The sequence below is a fragment of the Pseudopodoces humilis genome, chromosome 3 (assembly GCF_049639895.1).
Source record: "Pseudopodoces humilis isolate 2021_Gansu_Grassland_sample_001 chromosome 3, ASM4963989v1, whole genome shotgun sequence".
Taxonomy (NCBI): domain Eukaryota; kingdom Metazoa; phylum Chordata; class Aves; order Passeriformes; family Paridae; genus Pseudopodoces; species Pseudopodoces humilis.
In genome coordinates, this window is record NC_142202.1 from 11605917 (window position 1) to 11625099 (window position 19183).

A 19183-nucleotide genomic window follows, 5' to 3' on the forward strand; every position below is an offset into this window, starting at 1 on the left:
TTTAGCTGTTCCAAACATGAACATGAATGAAACAGGGTGCGGAATAAGATAAGGATATAACAAGTAGGACTGAGAATGTTTAGAAATAAGAAAACAAAAACCAGCAGAGTTTCCAAGTGCCACTGCTCAGTAGCATTAGGGTTCAGTCAATGGCAGCAGTAGCTGCATTTACTCAGTGTCCTTCACTGTTTTTCCAACATCATCTCCTTCCAATACAACACCAACCATAAAAATGAAATCACTCACATTGAAACAAACAAAAAACCTTTACATCTTTGTACCATGCACGAGCATTCTGTTATCAGGGTAGGATGCGTATAACAGCACAGGAAAAGAAGATGATTAAAAAAAAAAATGCAGTGCACTGGACTAACAGCCCCTCAGCCCTGGAATATACCATACCACCTGCTGAACTTGAAACAGCAATGAAAAACAAGCCATACACTGTTAGGGCAAGTCTGACAGCAGGAGCTCGTAAGGTTCTGAATTATTCCTTAAAGACACATCTTCCTTCACTGCCTGCCCCTGCTGCACCAAACCCTGCTTAGAGAGCAGGCTCAACTCCTATCAGCTGCAGCCTAAAGTCTCCTCTGTGACATATTCTTTGCATAGGCAGGGACTGGCATCAGCCTTAGGAGTTCTGGATTGCTGCTCACAGCATTTCACTTCTGTAAATATCAAAACATCTAAAGGTGAGGTTGCAAGATGCTGGGACTGTTTTCCATCATTGAATGGTTTATGACCATTAAGGAGTGACTGGGAAAAACAAACAAAAAAAGCTGCAGTCAAGACAGACTGCAATCAATCAAGGTCCACATTCTCTGCTAACATGAGGCTGCACTGAGCAGAACATACATATTTAAACATGATAACAGGTGCACATTGACAGCATTATTATGGCTGCCCAGTTGTATAGCCAACTGAATTATCACTGCCTGCAAATCAAAGTAACAGCATAGGACTAGAGGAAATCAAATAAAACCCCCAAACAAACAATACCACACTGTCAGAGACTGCATTCACACACACTACAGAGAAGTCAGACACACCAGTAATTTCTGTGCCAAACCCACCTATCTGCAGGGAGAATCAGCACAGGTAATTATGACAACAAATCATTAGGAACACAGACCAGATAAGCACGCCTACACTGCCAGGGGTTTATGTGATCCTAATCCTCCCCAAACACATTTCAGCAGTAAAAGCAAAACAATGGGGAGCAGGATAATTTGAAAGGAAAGTCTGTTATCTTCCAGCAATCTCCTTGACAGAGCTGCTCCAAATTTGAAACAAGCAGAACATTAAATCCAACTCCAGGAAATCCCTCTGATATCATAACCAGCTCAACCTCCACTAATTTAACAGGCAAACATTATGGTCTGCTTACAATGAACATTTAACTGCAGCTTAAGTATCTGTACCTGCAAAATCAATATAAATCACTACTGAAAAGCTTGAGTAGTCTGCTGGCAGCCAAAACAAATATATCTGAATAAAAGCAATAACTAAACAGAGGTTGTACTTATGATACCAGACTCAACCTACACCTGACACACAGGGATATGTTGTCATCATCTGATCCTGGACCAGACAGTGACCAGATCCTCAGGTAATGCAAAATGTCCCATCAGGCACCTCCTCTCCCTCCTCTGCTTTTGTGCAGAGCTGGTTATTCATCTTCCATCAAATGTGACCATTCCAAGTCAGTTTTCAGAGTGGTCAACAGTACCTTCCTTGAGTCCTTATTCTTGGAGAACAGGATTTTATCTTGAAAAAAACAGTCAGGCACACAGCAAACTGATAACATCTGTTGCTCAATGGTCTTGTTAAAACCTATTACATCAGGTTATTAAAGGGCCCACAGCCTGAGATCAATCATTTTAAATCTCCATTCCAGAGAAAGCTGTGTTCATCTTACCCATTCAAAATTTTTTATGATAGATGCAATCACCATAACCATCAAGTATTAAAAAAACATGTCAAAAAGTTATTTAGAGATTAGGGATATAACAGTACATTCCTGATGAGAGATTTTGTAATTTGATTGAAGTTTTGGAAGACAGGGTATTTTGCTAGGAAAATTCATGTTTTTATAGATTTGCCATGTAGACTTCATATTACCAAGCACTTTCATAATAAAAATTAGCGTATGTGGGACAAATGCCACTAGCTGCACTGATGTCATATCAGACTAAATGAGACTGAATGGGACAAATTTTTTTCAGTGTCCAAGCCCAATGCTGATCACAACAGATATTCTATTTCTTATTACACAGAAGAGGTTTCCTGGGACTGACAAAAACATGACAAATCATGCCAACTGTTAGTCACTTAAATCATCCCTCTACAGCCCTTCTGTAAATATTTCCTCATTTTTGTAGGGAACTCTTCCCCCTAGTTAGACAGGGGAGCAGGTTCATCCTTCCTCTGTGGCCTGCAAAGCTACAGTTTCATTCTCTGATCTTCTGTCTCATCCTTTTTAGTTTGCAGACAGCTGGTTAAGGAAACTTTCCTCTCTGACCATTCAGGAGCCACTCTGGGAGTCACACTGGCAGTACTGGATTGTTGTGACCTTACAGGCTGTATTTCTCTTGTGCTCTAGATGCCCCTTGCATATACCTCTTGGTAAATGGGAATATTTGGTCTGGGGTCTTTTCCTGTTTTACTTGGGTTCCACAGAATCTCTGGATGAACCAGCTAGCCAGCCCTACATGTCCCCATGCCCTTTGTTTGGCAAAGGGGTGGCACCAGTTCATGGCCCCTTGCCTGGGCCTCCAGACATTTCCTGCCATCCAGGGCAAAACCTGCAGCTCCCACTGCAGCTGCACACCCAGCTACCTGCACCAGGTGTGTTCCTCAACTGTTCTTCCTTTCTCCTGATTAAGCACACTTTTTAATGTAATAAAAGGAAGAAGATAACAATTTTGAGGCATTGAACCACTGTCCTACAACATTACTACAAATATCAAACTTAACAGAATTAAAACAAGGTTACTACAGGGTAGAGTCCAAGGTTATAGATTCCTGTGCACAAATACTTAAGTGATTCCCAATACAAAACCATGAAGGATTCTCAGAAGCCAGTCATGTATCAACTGACTACACTGCTGATACAAGTATCATCACTACTTGTTTAGTGTGAGAATGGCACATTCCATTTTCCTTACCTAAATCTTTAACAGCAAACTAGGAACACAATAGAACAGTACATGGACTTTCCCACAGAGGTTCTAATTTGGATTTCCTAAAGAATGCCTTAATTAACACATCACCTCCAGGCTGTCTATAATGTACCTGCGTTTCAGGTAGACTGGATGGATACCACTGAGCACACTTACTGTGCTCTTCAAACTCTCTGTGCATATAGAAAACATACTGGATTAAGTGTTCACATCCATCCAGTAAGCTGGACTCCACTGGAATTTAAGTTCCTGTTAGCTAAACACATCCCAAAGAGAGTTTGTGATTCTCTGGAGCCATCCATACCTTTTGTATTTTGTTAGCTATTGCCTCTGTTCCCCCTGGGGCTTCATCACAAAACCATCCAGCCAGAGTGATTAAATATTTCTTTGTCAGAACTGGTTTTACCTCAATTGTTCCTATTCCATCACCATTTTGGGTTGCTTCCCACTTTTCCCGTTGTCTCTCTTCTTCTGTTGAGCAGTCCTTCTTTTACTTAGTCCGGGTGTCTATCAAATTTGGCCTTTGCCTCTGGTCACCACCACAACAGCCCCTGTCCCAGAGGCTGCCTGGCCACAGCTTTTATAGCTGCACCGGGGAGGGTAATTCCTACAGATTCCTGTGGTGCCTCTCATGTGGGCTGGGAATGCATCACAGCAATTTCTGCAGGTAACTGTACTGATTCTAGCAAATTGTATATTTCGTCTCCACTACACACTCTCTTCCCTGCTGATCTGAAAAATCCCCGTTCTTTCCCTAAGACTCTTGCTGCATGACCCAACCCAAAAGCACGCTGAGAATCCACACAGATGTCAACTCATTTTCTTTTGAAAATTGTTGGCACAGCAATGCTGTAACAGCTCAAGCTGGTGCCTCTGAGGAAGAGCTACCAACAAAGGAATCCCTGGGATACTGCACCCTCAGTCTGTGCACTGCTTCCAGTGGTGATACTTAGTCTATGCAAGAACATCCTAGAAAAATATACAAAAATTCTTGTACATGGAAGCGAGGTCTGTTTAATTTCTTTCTGTACTGCTGTGTGAGTCAGTTTCCAAGGAACAAGGGTTTTACCAAGATTATGGAGAGCTCTACAAACTAGGCATGAATGCCTCTATAAAAGCCATTTCCACATGCCAAGAATGCCATCTAATGTCTACTGACATCACAACTGTCAGTACCTGCCTGCACTCTTCCAGAACATGTAAACAATTGCATCCCATCCAGGAGTTTTCCTGTCTGCAGAGTTAAGCAGCTCCACAACTGAGGCATGTGCCCTCTCCTTCTGCTACCAGATTTTACACCAGCTTGTTGTGTCAGGAAAAAAAACCTAAAACCCAACAAAACCCCCAGTACAAACAATCAAAAAACACATCAGTAAAACCCCCAACAAAACTTTAAAATGTGTTCTTCTGGATAGATTCATTGTCATAAACCATATTTATACTTTGATCCTTAATTTTCCAGTGCTATGCCAAGTAACTGGATTCTGAGAATTTCCTATTACAGAACTAGTATGGTCATAACTTGTTTCTATAAAAAAGCATCATGAACCTAATGCTATATTTTAATGTAAAAATTATTTTCTATTCATAGCTGTAGTAAAGTACTAGAAAAGTAAATTTTGTATGTGACTTGGTCAATGCTCATAGCAATTTTTCAAACCTATCTCAATGTGCAATGAGTAATTGTGCATTCTGTGCTCAGCTTGCCAGAGTCAGCTGGCTCTTGGTGGATGTTTCTAATAATAAATACTCCACAGACAGAACAATTACTGGTTCAAGTCCAGCCTGGAATGTTTGGAAGGCGAAAAATGTATATAATCTCATCCCAATCAGAAACACAGGCAGCAAGGTTAAAGAAAATACATTTTGCAAAAGAAGCAACAAGAACACCAGAAATACCAGCTCCTGAGCTGCCACCAGACTTGAAAATAGGCTGCAGGACCTATGTAACCGGATAGCTCTGAGGCCTGGAAACCAAATAGCTCCTGCCATTTCCCTCAGATAACTATCAGAAGAGTGACAAACTACTTGAATACCTGCCCTTTGCATTTCCACCTTCCACATTTTCATTTTTGTTCTGTTGGCTCAATGAATAAAAAAGCCCCATAAGCCTCATCTCTGCTTGAGAACCAAACACTCCTTATTTCTTCATAGAAATGCGGAACAGCAGAAAGCAAAAAGTGTATCTTCAATGCTTCTTAATACAACCAAACTCAGGCTTAGACATCTATGAATAAACCATAGAGGTCATGCATACAGAGCAGAGCACTGCTACAGAGAGAAGCACAAAAAGAGGAAGGCAATTCTGTCCTTTCCTACTGGTGTGAGACAGTAGAGTCCAGTAATCCATGCCTCATGGCTACTAAAAATCCTGGATCAAAAAAAAAAAAAAGGCTGAAAGGTGCCTTCCACCTGAAAACTTAACTCTCTAAAATGCTTGGAACTTAGTCCAAACAAACCCCAAAAAGCAAGGGAATGTAGTGGAGAAGTACCTCCCTATTATGAAAATCTAAGAAACTGAAGGACTCTGACATTCTAGCTCACCTTCTGCTAGAAGCTGAAGCCTGACAAGTGCAAATTAGTTTTTCATGGGCGTCTTCCTTAAGAACAGGATCTGGAACAAGAAAGATGGTAGATTCTCTTTTCAGACCAGTTGGGCACTTCTAAAATGGCATGCTTTAGCTACTGCCAATTTTACTAAAAGCAAAGACATAAAAAAACCTCCAAAACCCAACACCCACCCAAAAATCACCTTTTGGGTGCTTAGATGCCCGTGAATGAAAGGTGACAATTAATGGGAGCACTGTTACACCATATTATCTACATTACCCCATAAATCCTACAGAACCCTATGCTGGACTAACAGATCCAGGTTACTAATTAGCCAATCTAAAAATCTGCCTGAAATGAAGAGAAACAGTTCCCCTCTCTCTCCTTCCCAGCTCTGAACTCGTGTATGTAGGATTCCACCATGGGCCAGTGGGCCACCACAGGTTCAGTGACCTGTACTAGCAGAAAAACTATTCCTCTTCCTAATAAATAAGGGCGTTTCTTTGGCTTAGAGCTTCCTGAATTGGTTCACTGTAGGGTCAGTCAAATGCAAGTGGCAGCACAATGGAGGAGCAGTACCTCAGATCCATTTCAGCTTCAGTCAAGCTGTGCTCTGTGTTTGTCTCCACAGCAGGAAGCTCTTGGCCTTCTGTGAGATCACAGGATTTAGCCCCTTCTGCTTAAAAACACTGGAGTAACTCTGCCTGAGGCAAACCATTTTTTTTCCCCCCCAAGGATAACAAAATTTAAAGAAACCAGTTAGTTTCAATAAATAACTTGCACAACCCCATAACTAGTAAATTTTAGAAGTCTAATGCAGATAGATTCTGTTTAAATAATTCAAGACATAATTAGACCACAAAGTTTAAGTTTCCTAATACAATGTCACCACAAAGGTGACTTCTATTCTCTGGCTGAGGTGCTACAGGAAGCAAACAATCAACTTTCATGAAATGAGGGAAACAAGCCAGACAATTTATTAGAGTGTCCAATTAACAGGAGCACTGTGCTGATGCCTCTATGAAGGTGAAAGTATCGGACAGCTACACCATACCCTTGTTTCAGTGAGCAGAACAGGTCCCAGGAATTTAAGCTGCATGTCAAGAAGTTATAAACCACTCAAGGGCAGGAGCAGCACAGCATGTGCGGGGAAGCAGAGTCTCATGAAGAACTACAAGTTCAGGGAAAAAATGGGCTGAATTTCAGAACACCATACACACACACACATACACAGAGGAAGAGCAGTTTCAGGACTATAAGGTATTTAAATGGAACCCAAAAAACCAAAGAGATGCAACGAGTTTCAGCGGTATGGTAGGGAACAAAGATGAATGGATTCAAGAGTGAACACGGAGCTACCCAGGCACATTCTCCAGTGCTTCATGGAAAAGGTACTCAGAAAAAGACCGGGTCACTCCAGGGGAGAAAGAGTACTACATACTACAAAATAAACAGACAGACTCACAGGCGATAAAGAAATAATTTTGTATCAAGGCTAAATGGAAAAAATGTAATAGTAAAGCTACCCCATCAGACCAGAATAAAGCAGCAAGTGATTTGCCATGTGAGAACAGATGGCCTGTGCCTTTAGGAAACAGGAGGCATTGGGGAACTTCAGTTCCCTCATGCAGATCAGGATATATTACCAAGATGAAATTTTAAATATAACTTACAAATAATTCCACTTTGTTGAACAGAAATGTATCACCTTTAAAAAGAAGAAAAAAAAAAAAAGAAAGAAAATTCTTTGGTCAGTGCAACTTCTACTTCATTTTAATTCTGACTTACTGGGCCAACAGAAGATTTTTAGAATAGAAGATGTGTGCAAAGGAAGAAAACAGTACAAATTATTCCAAGCAATGATGTTTTTTCCTGATGACGTAAAAGAGATTAAGTAAATTCTTATGGATATAACCTACATATTTTCTACCCATACATTACAAGAGGCCACCCAGCAAGTCTGCTAAATGATGGACAGATAAGAAATGGGAAAACTGAAGGGAAGATCAGAAAGAAGATGCTAAGGATTTTTGGCTGCTGCTAATTTTGAAGAGCTCTGCAGAGGATCTGGAAAATCAGTCTTCCACAACAGACATGTTTGGAAAACTAAAGATTAAAAATTAAACTAAGTGGCAGGAAGAACAGAGAAGCCATGATTTATAGATCTATTAGGATAGGCAAAGTGCTTTTAGGAAGACTGAACAAGCTCAGATATGCGTGGTATCAGGCCAAAGGCCTTGGAAATTAGGATGTTCCAGGATAAAACTAAAGTTTCTCTAAAACTAGTAACTGGCTAAAAGAGAGGAAAACACATAGGAATGCAGAGCTAGGTTTCACAACAGTGCTCTTAGCACACAGGTCACACCTTGTGTATATGGAAAATTACTCAGGCCAACAAATATAAAGGATGAAAAGCTGCATCCTGCACCACCAAGGCTGATAAGGGGTGTAACCACGGCAAGCAGTGTGCCCATCTTCTTAGCCTTTCCTTGAACATCATCTCTTGGTCAACGATAAAGGACTGGAGCAATCCAGAGGTTTGGCCTGTGCAACTGAGTTTATGATCCTGTAATCAGAACCTTTTCACCAGACATCAATGTCTCCCTTTGTCTTTTCCCATTTGACTGGGAGGCCACCAAAGCTTTGTACCCAGGCAGCTCCTGGGCTGACAGTGGGCCTGACAACATCTCCTGCTGCACAGAGAGAGAGGAATCAACTTCCATCTGCCACAGCTGACACCAGATCTCTTTCAGAAGGCAGAGATGCCTCATTTCTTCTAAGAGGAAATCTGTGCCCATAGGCATTCTCTGCTCTCCATTGCACCTATCTGGCCGGAGCCAGCCCAGGATCCAGTTTGCTCCTTTCATATTGCTCACTAAATTAAAGATGACACAGCTTGACACCAAAAGGAAAGGGTTTCCAAACACATCTTATTTGATTAGCTCAACAGTCCATCACACTGTCAACATCTTCCTTCTCAGCTACAAAAAAAGATCCTTTCCCATGTGTGTAGCTCTTCATTAGTGGAGAAGGCCCAACAGAAAACAGCATGGGACTGGGTAAGACCAAAAGAGACTAAGGGATTGTGAATCCCATGAAAAAACCTACTGTGGCAGTTTTATATTTTCCCCGCCGAGTCTTATATATTTATCTACCCACCAGTTTCCAAAAAACCAGAAACGTTCATGTGAAAAACCACTTGATACATTAATGTCCAAGACACATTGCTGTTGCTAGATAATTTTCCATACTTTTGGGGATAACTGTTGTGGCTCTCAACAGTGTGATCCACAGGCAATGGGCACTGTTGTGGAGAACACCACGGACTGGCCTGACCAACAAGGATTGCCACTGTCCAGTTCATAGCTGGGGAAACTTGCACATGCAAGGGAGTCCCAATTTTCAGATGCACCACATAAAAGCCACACCATCTCCCTCACCTCTCATTCCTAAAGCTTCAGTAAATACCCAACAGATTCTCCCACTCTTCCGCTGGACTAGGGAGGGAGGTCTCATAGCTGGCCTTCCTTATTCCTCCCTCTCAAAACAATCATAACATTGATTCCAATCAGATTGTGTCCCACAATGACATTTAAGGGGATTTCATGATGTTTCAGAGCAATAGCCACTTTTTTTGTTATCTTTGGTGGAAGAGGGGAGGGAAGCACTGGTTCTGTCCGCTCTGTATGTTGCTCAGTAAGCTAGCAGAGCTAAAACAGATTTTAGCAAATGCTTCCATAATCACTCCAGCAAATATTCAGCTGTGCCTTGCAATGCTCCAAGTAGAAGATACCAATGAAACCCACACATCCTGAAAAATGAAGGAAGTTTACAAAGTCCTTGAAGATTTCATAAACACATATTCCTCTACAAGGACCTATTTTCTGGCTTCTGCTCTGTTTTCAAAGTGAATCAACGTTACTGGAAGGTCACTATGGAGCTTTGGCAAACAAATCTAAACTAGGAGCTTCCCAGGATGAGGAACTGCTCCTGAAGTGTTTTTCTGGACGCTGCACATTGATACACACATAGATAAGACTAAGGCAGAAGACTGACAGGACACAGTTGAAGAGATGAGCCCACAGCAAGACCCATGAGAGAGAAGTGTGCTACCTAATAAACCATAAAGTGATGTCTCAATCTTTCCATAAGAGAGGGCAAGAAACAGCATGAAGGGATTCCCACACTGAAAATATAGAAGAAAGAGGGATTTGGCTCTTCCTGGATCTGTCTGATCATTCCTACTTTGAAAAGCAAGTGCCAACTGCTTCCATTGGAGGAGAGCTCCAGGCTGCCTGTTGCAGCATGGAGATGCACTCACCTTCACCAGCACACACTGGGGATGGTGAGGGAAGGAAATCCACACATGGGCCATGAGCACCACTTCATCAGCACCAATGCTGGCAGCTGATGGAATAGATTTCCTAGCACTAGAGACACTCCTTTCTGGAGGAGTTGACTTTTGATTTGGATTGATAGGGATCTGACTTGTCCCTTGAAGACTATTCAAAAAACAAATAAACTAAACGATTAGGGAGGTGTCCCCAAGGCTGACCCTGACAAAAGTGTTCTACAAGAGATTCCAGTGTTCTATTTTGCCAGAGAAGAACTTAGCCTACTCCTGAAGGAATGAGATTATCACAAAGCATGCAAAAGCACACAGCAGTAACAGCAGTGAATACCACATACACCACTCATGAGAACCGCATCTCAAAAGTTTCTGATTTCACCTATATCACCATGAGGATGCTCCTTAGGAGCTGGATGATCACTGGCACACAAAGGAAAAAAGCCAGAACGTTAACACATCATTCCTATTCTGCCCCTCTATCCTCTCAAAAGAAGGCAGCACACTGAAATGTGGTGACACACTGACACTCCTGAGACAGAACTAATGCTGTTTAGTCAGAGTACCTGTAAAGGAACAGCACCTACGAGCACTGCTGCTGAGGGGGCATTAGCACACCCTGTAGCACAACACAATACGAGGCTAAATTCCACTCATAGAAAGTCCCCAGCCTGAAAATCTCTGTTGTGACTCACTGAGAAGTTTGTTGCTAAAAGGCAACATTTTCAGTGACACTACAAGAAATCCATGTGAAATGGAAGAATTAGGAAACTTTTCCTTCTATCAATCAAAACACCTTGCAAGCCTAAGAAAATTCAAAATAGATTTGGTTTAAACTGCTCAGAAACATGATACCAACAGGTATTAAAGTCCCCACCCCCCAAAACCCACAGTGGGTCTTGAACGTGTCATGCAAGTTGCTGTCAGAGTGACGGCGTCACTCCAGTGCTTCGTACAGCATTCTGGTTCCCTGTTAAACCCTAGATGCACGTCAAGGTCATGGTGTTCATCTCGAGAGTCCTCAGTGGGTCAGACCCAGGTTACCGGATACCTCCACTCCCGGAATGCAGGGAAAGCACAATGGCTGTGGACACATCCAGCAATGTGAGCTTGGGCGCCACGAGCAGTACTGACACCACAGCAGAAGACTCTGAGCCCCAAAGCTTCAGCAGACATGGCCACGCACACAGGAGCACCATTTCCACCCCGCCAAAGAGAAGAAACTCTCAGCCTCCTGCCTGAAGCCCGAATACGACGGAGTTATCCCAACATAACGCGACAGAAGCGCTCCCTCCCCAGAGACCTCTAAGGAGCGGGCTGGCTTTCCACATGCGGCTGGACAAGCACCCGGTGGCTCCCGGCAGGATGCCGTGCCCAGCCCCGGGCGGCACCTGACCTCCTGAGGTGGCCGACACCCTCCGTGGGTTTCCCTAGAGCCCAGCCCGGCACAAGGCCGCGAGTGTCTTCGCACCTCTGCCCCCGCCCGACACCGGGACCGGCGGCGGCGGCCCCCGGTACCACCCGGCGGGGCCGCTCCCTCCGGCGGAGCCTCTCAGGGCTCGGGGCGCCCCCGCCCCTGCCGTGCACAGCGCAGCGAGGCCACGGCCCGCCCCTCCCGCGGCGGCAGCCCTGGGCATCGCCGCGACCCCCGGCCTGGGCAGGAGCGGCGCTGAGGGGCGGCCGCCACCCGGGCCCCCGCCCTGCCCTGCCCTGCCCTCACCTCGGGCCGTCCCGCCTCCCCCCGCCGAGGAGGTGGCCGCGTCCACCCCCGCACTGCAGCTGCCGGCACGGCGCCCCCCCACTCCCCGCCGCCCCTCTCGGCAGTTGGTTCGCCCCACCCGGCCCATCTTCTCATTGGTGGTACCGGGCTGTCACTCCGCCGCTGACCCGCCCACCCCCCTGGGCACGCTGGGAACCCGAGTCCCATGCACGGGACTCTCTCCCTTCGGCTGGAGACGCCGGGTGGGGCGGTAAACTACATCTCCCGCAGTGCCCCGCGCGGAGCCCCGGCGCGGCCCGGCCCGGTGCGGTCCCCGGTCCCGCATCTCTCAGGCCGCCAGCGGGACGGTCTCTCCCTCCCTCCCTTCCCCGCCCGTGCCCGCCGCGGCCCGGCCCAGCCCGGCCCAGCTCACCTGGCCCCGCCGCCGCCGGCGCCTCCCGCTGCGGCCGGCGCAGGCAGCGCATACCCCACGCCCTTCAGTGCGGCTCGTCGGGCGCGGTGCCGCCGGCCCGGCGCGCTGCGGCTGCGGCTGTGGGACGGGCCGACCCCGAGCGCATCCTCCCCCTCGGAGCCGCGGCGGGCGGCGGGATTCGCCCACAATGCACCGCGCGCCGCACCGACAGCATCAGCCTGACATCACCCGCGGGCCGTCCCCGCCCGGCCGGGCCCGCCCCGGGCCCGCCCCGCCTCCACCTTCAACCGGCACCGGGCACCGACTGGCGGCACATGCGGCTGGGCACCGCAGCGCACCGTGACTCCGTGTGCTGGGAAGCGCACTGGAGTTGGATTCGGCCTGGGACCGGGAACGGGACCGGCACGGCGCTGCCCCGACCTGGGACCGAGAACGGGGTCGGCATCGGCAGTGCCAAGGCGAACGCGGACCCTGCCAGGACGGGGACTGGTGCTTGTCTCTGTGCTGGTGGCATCAGCGCTGGCATCACCAGCGTGGCCCTGGGCACTGCACTGCCCTGGGACAAGGGCCAGCGCTGGCACAGTCTGCACAGGGCCGTGTGACTGCACTGTTGGGACCAAGGCCAGAGCCAGCACATCTGCCTGAGGCTGGACCTTGCATTGCACAGGCACTGGCAGCATCACCACTGTGGGCCTAGTGCTGCCCTGTGCTGGCAGTGAAGCCAGCCCCAGCAGTGCTGGCCTGCAGCTTTTTATTCCAGTCCTCTGGGGCCAGGGCCAACAAGGGACTGGTGCACTACACTGCACTGCAAGTGGCAGTATCACCGCAGCCTGGACAGGACACTACACTGGGACCAGGATCAGCACCACCAGAACTGTCCTGGACACTGCACAGCTAGGATCAGACCCATTCCCCATCCATTCAGGGTCACATCTTGCCCTGCCAGGGCTGGGAACAAGTCACAGTTGGGTGCAGCATCCAAAAATGTCTCAGACAAGTGAGCCTGTCCCTGTGTGCAGCTGAGCAGTGTGCCTGTCCATGGGCAGTTTCCCTGTTCCCCTACCCTGAGGGGCACAGCTGTGCCCCTGCTCCAGAGAGGTGCCACTCTCCCTGCCTCAGCTCTTTGTGAATCACATTGTACTTGAAGCACAGATAAGCATGTGGATCCTACAGATGTGCTGTGCAATGCTAATGGCTGTGCCTTCTTGTTCCCTCTTCAAATCACCCACATTCCAGGTGGTCCTCACACCTCAGTCCCAAAATTTGGATGGGCACTCTTCTGTGCCTTATACACCTTCACAAAACACACTGCAAGGGACATTGCTGCCAGACCCTCCCAGCAATACACACAGGTGTCTTCTCCCTGTCCCCATCAGACCCAACCTGGTGTGGATCCATAGATGGTGGTTCCCATCTGTCTTGTGAGTGGGATGTCACACCAGCTCCCACAGGGCTGCTGTGCTCCCCAGTCCTTATGGGACATATCTCCTAGCCAAGACTCTTCCCCCCACCAAAGCAATCCCTTGGGGCCAGGGTGTTGACAGAGGGATTTGGTGTGAAAAGACAGACCCAAGGTACACCAAGGTACAACCCTGGCCACTCCCAGCCACTCAGATTTGGGAGAACAGGGCTACCAGGCCCCCACAATGTTCCTCCACTGGCTGGAGCCCCCTGACTGAGGACTTGCTCAGTGGAAGCATTCCACAGAGAATTCCAGGGAATCTCTAGCCATGTCGCAACTCATCCTGCAGGTCCCAGGGGTTAAGGCACCTGCAGTTGCACCTCGTGCCAAGGTTCCTGTCATTCCAAGTATGTGATTGAGAAGTGATTGGCAGTTGCCATGTGGGCTCTCTGTGCTGCAGGTCAAGACCCCACCACTTGTATTCCCAAGCACTGGTTCATGGTGCTGAGTCAGAGAGGCAAAGGGAGTGGGAAAACCAAAATGAAGTGAGGGAGCTGGTTTTCCCCAAGAGATCATCTTTACTTCTCAGTATCCTTCAGATCTCCCTTTCACAGTGCTGGTGGAGCACCAAGCACAGACCAAGCAGTAAATTGGACTGAGCAATGGTACCAAGCTGCAGGGAATGGAAGGGTTTGATGCTGGAGCCTTTAGTCCACCCTCAGGCTGGGCTGCCTAAGGGGAAGCCAGTGTGATATCAAGATTTATCAGTAAGCACAAAGCACATAGCAAAACCAGTGTGGGCTGCTGATGCAGGAGAGAAGCCAAATGGGGAGGGAAGTTCTGTGTTGATAGGTGTCAGCAGCAGCACTGAATCACCTTGGTTTGAAATCCAGCCTTGAACAGAAAACTCTGGAGAATGAGATAGCTGATGGCATGGTCCATATAAAAGCAGTCTAGTTATCTGGATATTTTTAAGTATTGTTTTTCCCCCTTGCCACTCATCTGGCATTTATTCATAAATGGAATTGCAGCAGATCTACATTTTTCACACAGTTTTGACCTTTGTTTCAGGTATGACCAGATGTGAGCAGACAAAGATCCGTATTCCAGATTAGCTCAGGTACTCAGCTCCTTCCAACCTGCTGCAGTTCCCATTGCTTTGGACACAAGGTCCATGCTGATCTGTTAAAGTGGTACCTGAGCAACTGCATTTTAGCTTTATTTCATCTTTGATCTAAACCTCCCTAGAAGCTTGCTCTTCTGCAGATGGAGCTGAATGGGCTTAGAAACCTGCTAGAACAGCCACCTGGGAACATGTCCAATTTAATCTGCAGGCAGAAATGTAGCTGAAAATGATCAAAAGATTTTATTAAAAACTGGGTTAATTGTGACTTGGGAGAATTTCTAACACAGACTAGCATGTACTTAGATCTGTGATGGTGTTTTTGCCTGGCCCTGACTTTCTTTGTGGAGTCAGATATCAACTGTGTGCACACCATGTGCGAAGACCATTGGAAAGGACAGTTAGGAGTAGATCAGTGATAACCAAGTAAGAGTCATGGATTCCACTTTAGTATTCTTCTTTTTAGGTCATTAAGGGAAAAACAGGGGGATGAGCAATTGAGAAACATAACACCTCATTGAGTAAGTCTTCTATATATTGACAGGAATCAAAGATGAGGCAAATAAATAGCCGGTGGTAGCAGTTAAGGATAGGAGTAGAAAGATGTGGAATGTTGGGAGGTTTTGGGTTTTTAATTTTTTTTTTTTTTGCTGTAGTTCTGTTTGCAGAAATCTCAGCCCCTACTTGACCCTCTGACTGGCATTGCACATCAGTGCCTTCCATGACACCAGCACAGAGCACACCTAATCCGGGCCAAGATCTGCAGCTATTCAGCAGCTGTGCCTTTTACCTGCTAAAATCTCCTGCAGGGCAGTGAGATTGCCTGGCTGGTCTGGGAGGCTGTGCCAGGAGGCTTGGCTGTAACAGGGAATGACTTCTTCTGCCTGTTAGAGAGGCAGAGGAAGTAGGCAAACCAAAATAAGGTGAGGGAGCTGGTTTTCCCCAAGAGGTCATCTTTACTTCTCAGTGTCCTTCAGATCTCTCTTTCACAGTGCTGGTGGAGCACTGTGAAAGTGCTCCAAGCACTGTGAAAGAAAGCTTCCATGCCACCAGCCTTTGGAAGCTGCCACACAGAGGTGGCATTTCCAGATCACAGTCACCAGGCTTCTCCACAGCTGGGAATGCCAGCATTCCCGTTGGGACTCCATAATGCCAGAGAGCCCTAAGAATGGAGAGAGGACTCAGTGAATGAAGGAAGAAATTCTGTGACCTTTTATCCAGCACCTGCCTTTCCTGGCACACTCAAAATACTTAAAAATGAGAACTGCTGTAACACCCCTTGGTTTTCAAAAACTCAACAGCCTGATGCCAGCCTTCACTCACTTGTTCAGAAGGTCACAGCTAGAACAAGTAGGCACTGCAAAATCTCAGGGACTCTTTTTCCCCTCTCTTCATCTCTTTTTGAGGCAAGAAAGGAGATTTGTGCTTTTGCTTGGGTTCAGCAACACATCTGAATGGGGTGATCAGACTGGATTTGGGTTGTGTTGCTGCTGGCCATGGTTTTCTCTGAGGAAAAAGGCAGCCAAAAATTGAGAGCAGGGAATGTTTTCGTAAATCATGAGCAAACCAAAACTTGCTGGTAGAAAAGGAAAATCAGCCTTGGTGGAAGAAAACCAGAGAAGGGTTCCCAAATGTCAAGGTCTGCAAATGAAGCAGGTAAGTTTTAAGGCCAAATAATTTAAATTCATACTTTCTTTTTTTGACAACTCATTTGTTTGTTTTGTGAAAAGCATTCCTGTGAAATCCTGAAAAGGGTAGAAGTCATCATTGATAGAAAACTTTTGAGCAATACTTGGGCAAACCAAGTGAAAGCTAATGTGCTCTCCGTGCCCCTGTCTGGCACCAGGTGGCACACGTGCTGCTGCTTGGAATTAAGGGCTTGGGCGAACCGAAAGTGACAGTCAAAACACAAGGAAGCAATATGGAACTACAGCAGCCATCTACTAATGCCAACTTTACAAGGAAATTGAAATTGTATTTATTCTTTCTGGTTACCTATAAAACACAGTTAAAAAGTTCAGCAGTGTCAGAAAATCTCACACAAAAAAGTGCCTGGTGATATTTTTAGAACAGAAAACCACTGTTTGTTTCTACCACTGCCAGAAGAAGCTTCATAGCATATAAAGTTATTTCAAGTTTTTAATCTTGAATATGAAATGTGATTAGCCTACCCAAACCCTGGAAATGAGTAGAGTTGGTGCTCAGGTAGTTTGGTGCTTGCTTAGGATGCCCAGACCATGACACTCTGAGCTTTTAGACTCTGTGCTGGGAGGCTGGACCAAGCTGTCTAAAAGAATTAGTTTCTCCATGACAGAAAAGAGCATGTCTCTGCTATGGACAGGGAATAAGCTCTGTGTTACCTGCTGTAAAACCTTGCTTACTCATTGTACAGGGTTTGCACCAAGAAGCTGGGGTGAAATCTGGTCCCTAGATTAACATAGAGGAAAAAGTGTTGTGATACTAACGCCAGGAATTCCACGTTACGGTAATGATGATGTTCACAGAACTGGCAAGCAAAAAGCGGTTGTGTAGCCCACTTAGAGACACCCCATTTTGAGCAGAGGGGACAGGGTGACTTTTGACAGCTGTGTGTATGGTCGTGTACGAGGGCACAATGTGTTTGCCACCTATTCACGAGCACGAGTACTGTCTGTGCATGAGGACTGTGCCACTGGCCGTGCTCACTTTGTGCTCAGTTGCTTTTTATGCTGAAGTGCCTGGCTGTACCTGGGCACCCACATTGTGGTGAGGATGCGAGTAGGGATGCACATCCCTGCAAGTGACTTCCCCTCAGAGGAAGGTGCTGGGTCTCTCTCTCCAGATGCAGGCGTGTCTCTCGGGGTGCTCTCAGGGGGGCAGGGTGTCCCTGGGGGCGGGATGCTCCCAGGAGCGCGGGGTGCTCGCAGGAGTGCGGAGCGTCCCTGGGCGCAGGCTGTGCGGGCTGTGCAGGGTGCGGCGCTGGCGGAGCCGCCCCGGCGGGGCAGCCCCTCCCCGCAGGCGGTCTCTCTCTCCTTCTCTCTCTCGCTCTCTCCCTCTCGCTCTCCCGGTCCGGGCGGGCGCGGCGGGGACAGCGGTGCAGGGCTGTGTTCCCCATGGCTCTGGCAGCCGCCCGAGCGCGGGCTCTGCGCGCCCTCAGCCTCCCGCGCCCCCCGGGCCGAGTCCCGGTGGCGGCGCGGAGCTGCTGCAGCCAGGCGGGGGCCCCCGGGGCGCTGCCGCCCGGCGGATACCGGGCCTGCCGGGAGCGGGCGGCCCGCGACCCCGCCGGGTTCTGGGCGGACGTGGCGCGGGGGTGGCTGCGCTGGGACAGTCCCTTTCACACGGCCTGCCAGCCCGGCGCTCCCGCTGGTTCCGCCCGCTGGTTCCTCGGCGGCCGCCTCAACGTCTCGGGTAAGGCGTCCCGGCCGCGCATCCCCCGCGCCCCGGCGGGGCCGCCCGCTGCTGCCGCCGGGCTGGACGGGAGGCGCCCCGCAGGGAGAAGTTTCACCAGCGCTCGTCTTTGGGGGTGAAAACGAGGATTTCGGTTGGGCGGCGCAGGGAGGAAACAAGCCGGGAATTGCGAAATGCTGGAACCAGGGAGAAAATCCGAAGCCGGGATAACCCCGGCTTAGCCTCTTGCCCGGGCGCTGCCTCGCGGGCGGCCGCCCTTCGACCTGAGGAGATCGGCCCCAGCTCCGTTGCTGGGATGCCCAGCTTGGGCTCTGCCGGCTGTGGGCTCCTGGTGCTGCCCGGCCCCGTGGTGGCTCAGGATGATCCACAGGTGGGGAACGGCTCCAGATTTTTACGGCAGAAGCTGCAGGGTTTTTTCTTCTTTTAAACGAGAATATTGGCCTTTTCCTCTGATGTAACCACTCAACATGAAACAAGAGTAAAATTTGCCGTGGCTGCCCTGACTGCCTTTGAGTTTTGTCCATGCCATATCTGCCTTGAAGGCTCTTCTGTGCTGTGGTAGTGCTTCATCCAGTGGGAGTGAGCCCCAGCCCCTCCCAGGGTATCACTCATGATGTCTTTTAACAGGGATGAACATTGCTGACCTTCTTTTCCCATTCCTCGGGGAGAGCACCTGTTCAGTAGTGCAGTAACTGTAACATCTCTGGCCACTTATTTTTTTGACAGCCGAAGAGGAAGCCCTCCTCAGATGTTCCATAGAACATAAGAGAGTGTCTCCTCCCAGGGGATGATGCCCAGCAGTGGGTCCCAAGATTATGGAGGTGTCTGTACAGCCCTGTGTCCAGCATGCAGCAATCAGGATTTTAGCCAGAATTTTGTTTTCATTAATTCCCATTGAGAGGAAGATCTTGTCTGAGCACAGCCTATTAGGGATCTATTTCTTTCCTCTGTAGAGTGGGATCAACACTTTCTTCTGGATCCCATGTCAGATCTTTGATATCCAGATATTGCTTGGCCTTTGGTCTGGTTCCTCAGCTGACAGAAAATGCCACTTAGTTT

At 47.9% G+C, this 19183-nt stretch overlaps 2 protein-coding genes across 3 annotated transcripts in view; one reads left to right on the forward strand and one right to left on the reverse strand.

Annotated features, from left to right (window-relative positions):
• Window positions 1–12316, reverse strand: part of TTBK1 (tau tubulin kinase 1) — a 107852-nt gene extending 95536 nt beyond the window's left edge. The window contains exons 1-2 of one of the 2 annotated variants that reach the window (XM_088052387.1): window positions 6312–6343; window positions 5727–5796 (exon numbers count right to left, since the gene is read on the reverse strand). The gene's annotated coding sequence lies outside the window, so the exon portion shown is untranslated. Of the gene's footprint in view, window positions 1–5726; window positions 5797–6311; window positions 6344–12212 lie in introns of those variants that run through there. The other variant, XM_014261536.2, reaches the window with a different exon arrangement.
• Window positions 12317–17829: 5513 nt separating this feature from the next.
• The window catches only part of ACSS1 (acyl-CoA synthetase short chain family member 1), a 31599-nt gene continuing 30245 nt past the window's right edge, over window positions 17830–19183 (forward strand). The window contains exon 1 of the mRNA XM_005533020.3: window positions 17830–18124. Within this exon, the coding sequence (XP_005533077.2) occupies window positions 17830–18124 (295 nt within the window). The remainder of the gene's footprint in view (window positions 18125–19183) is intronic.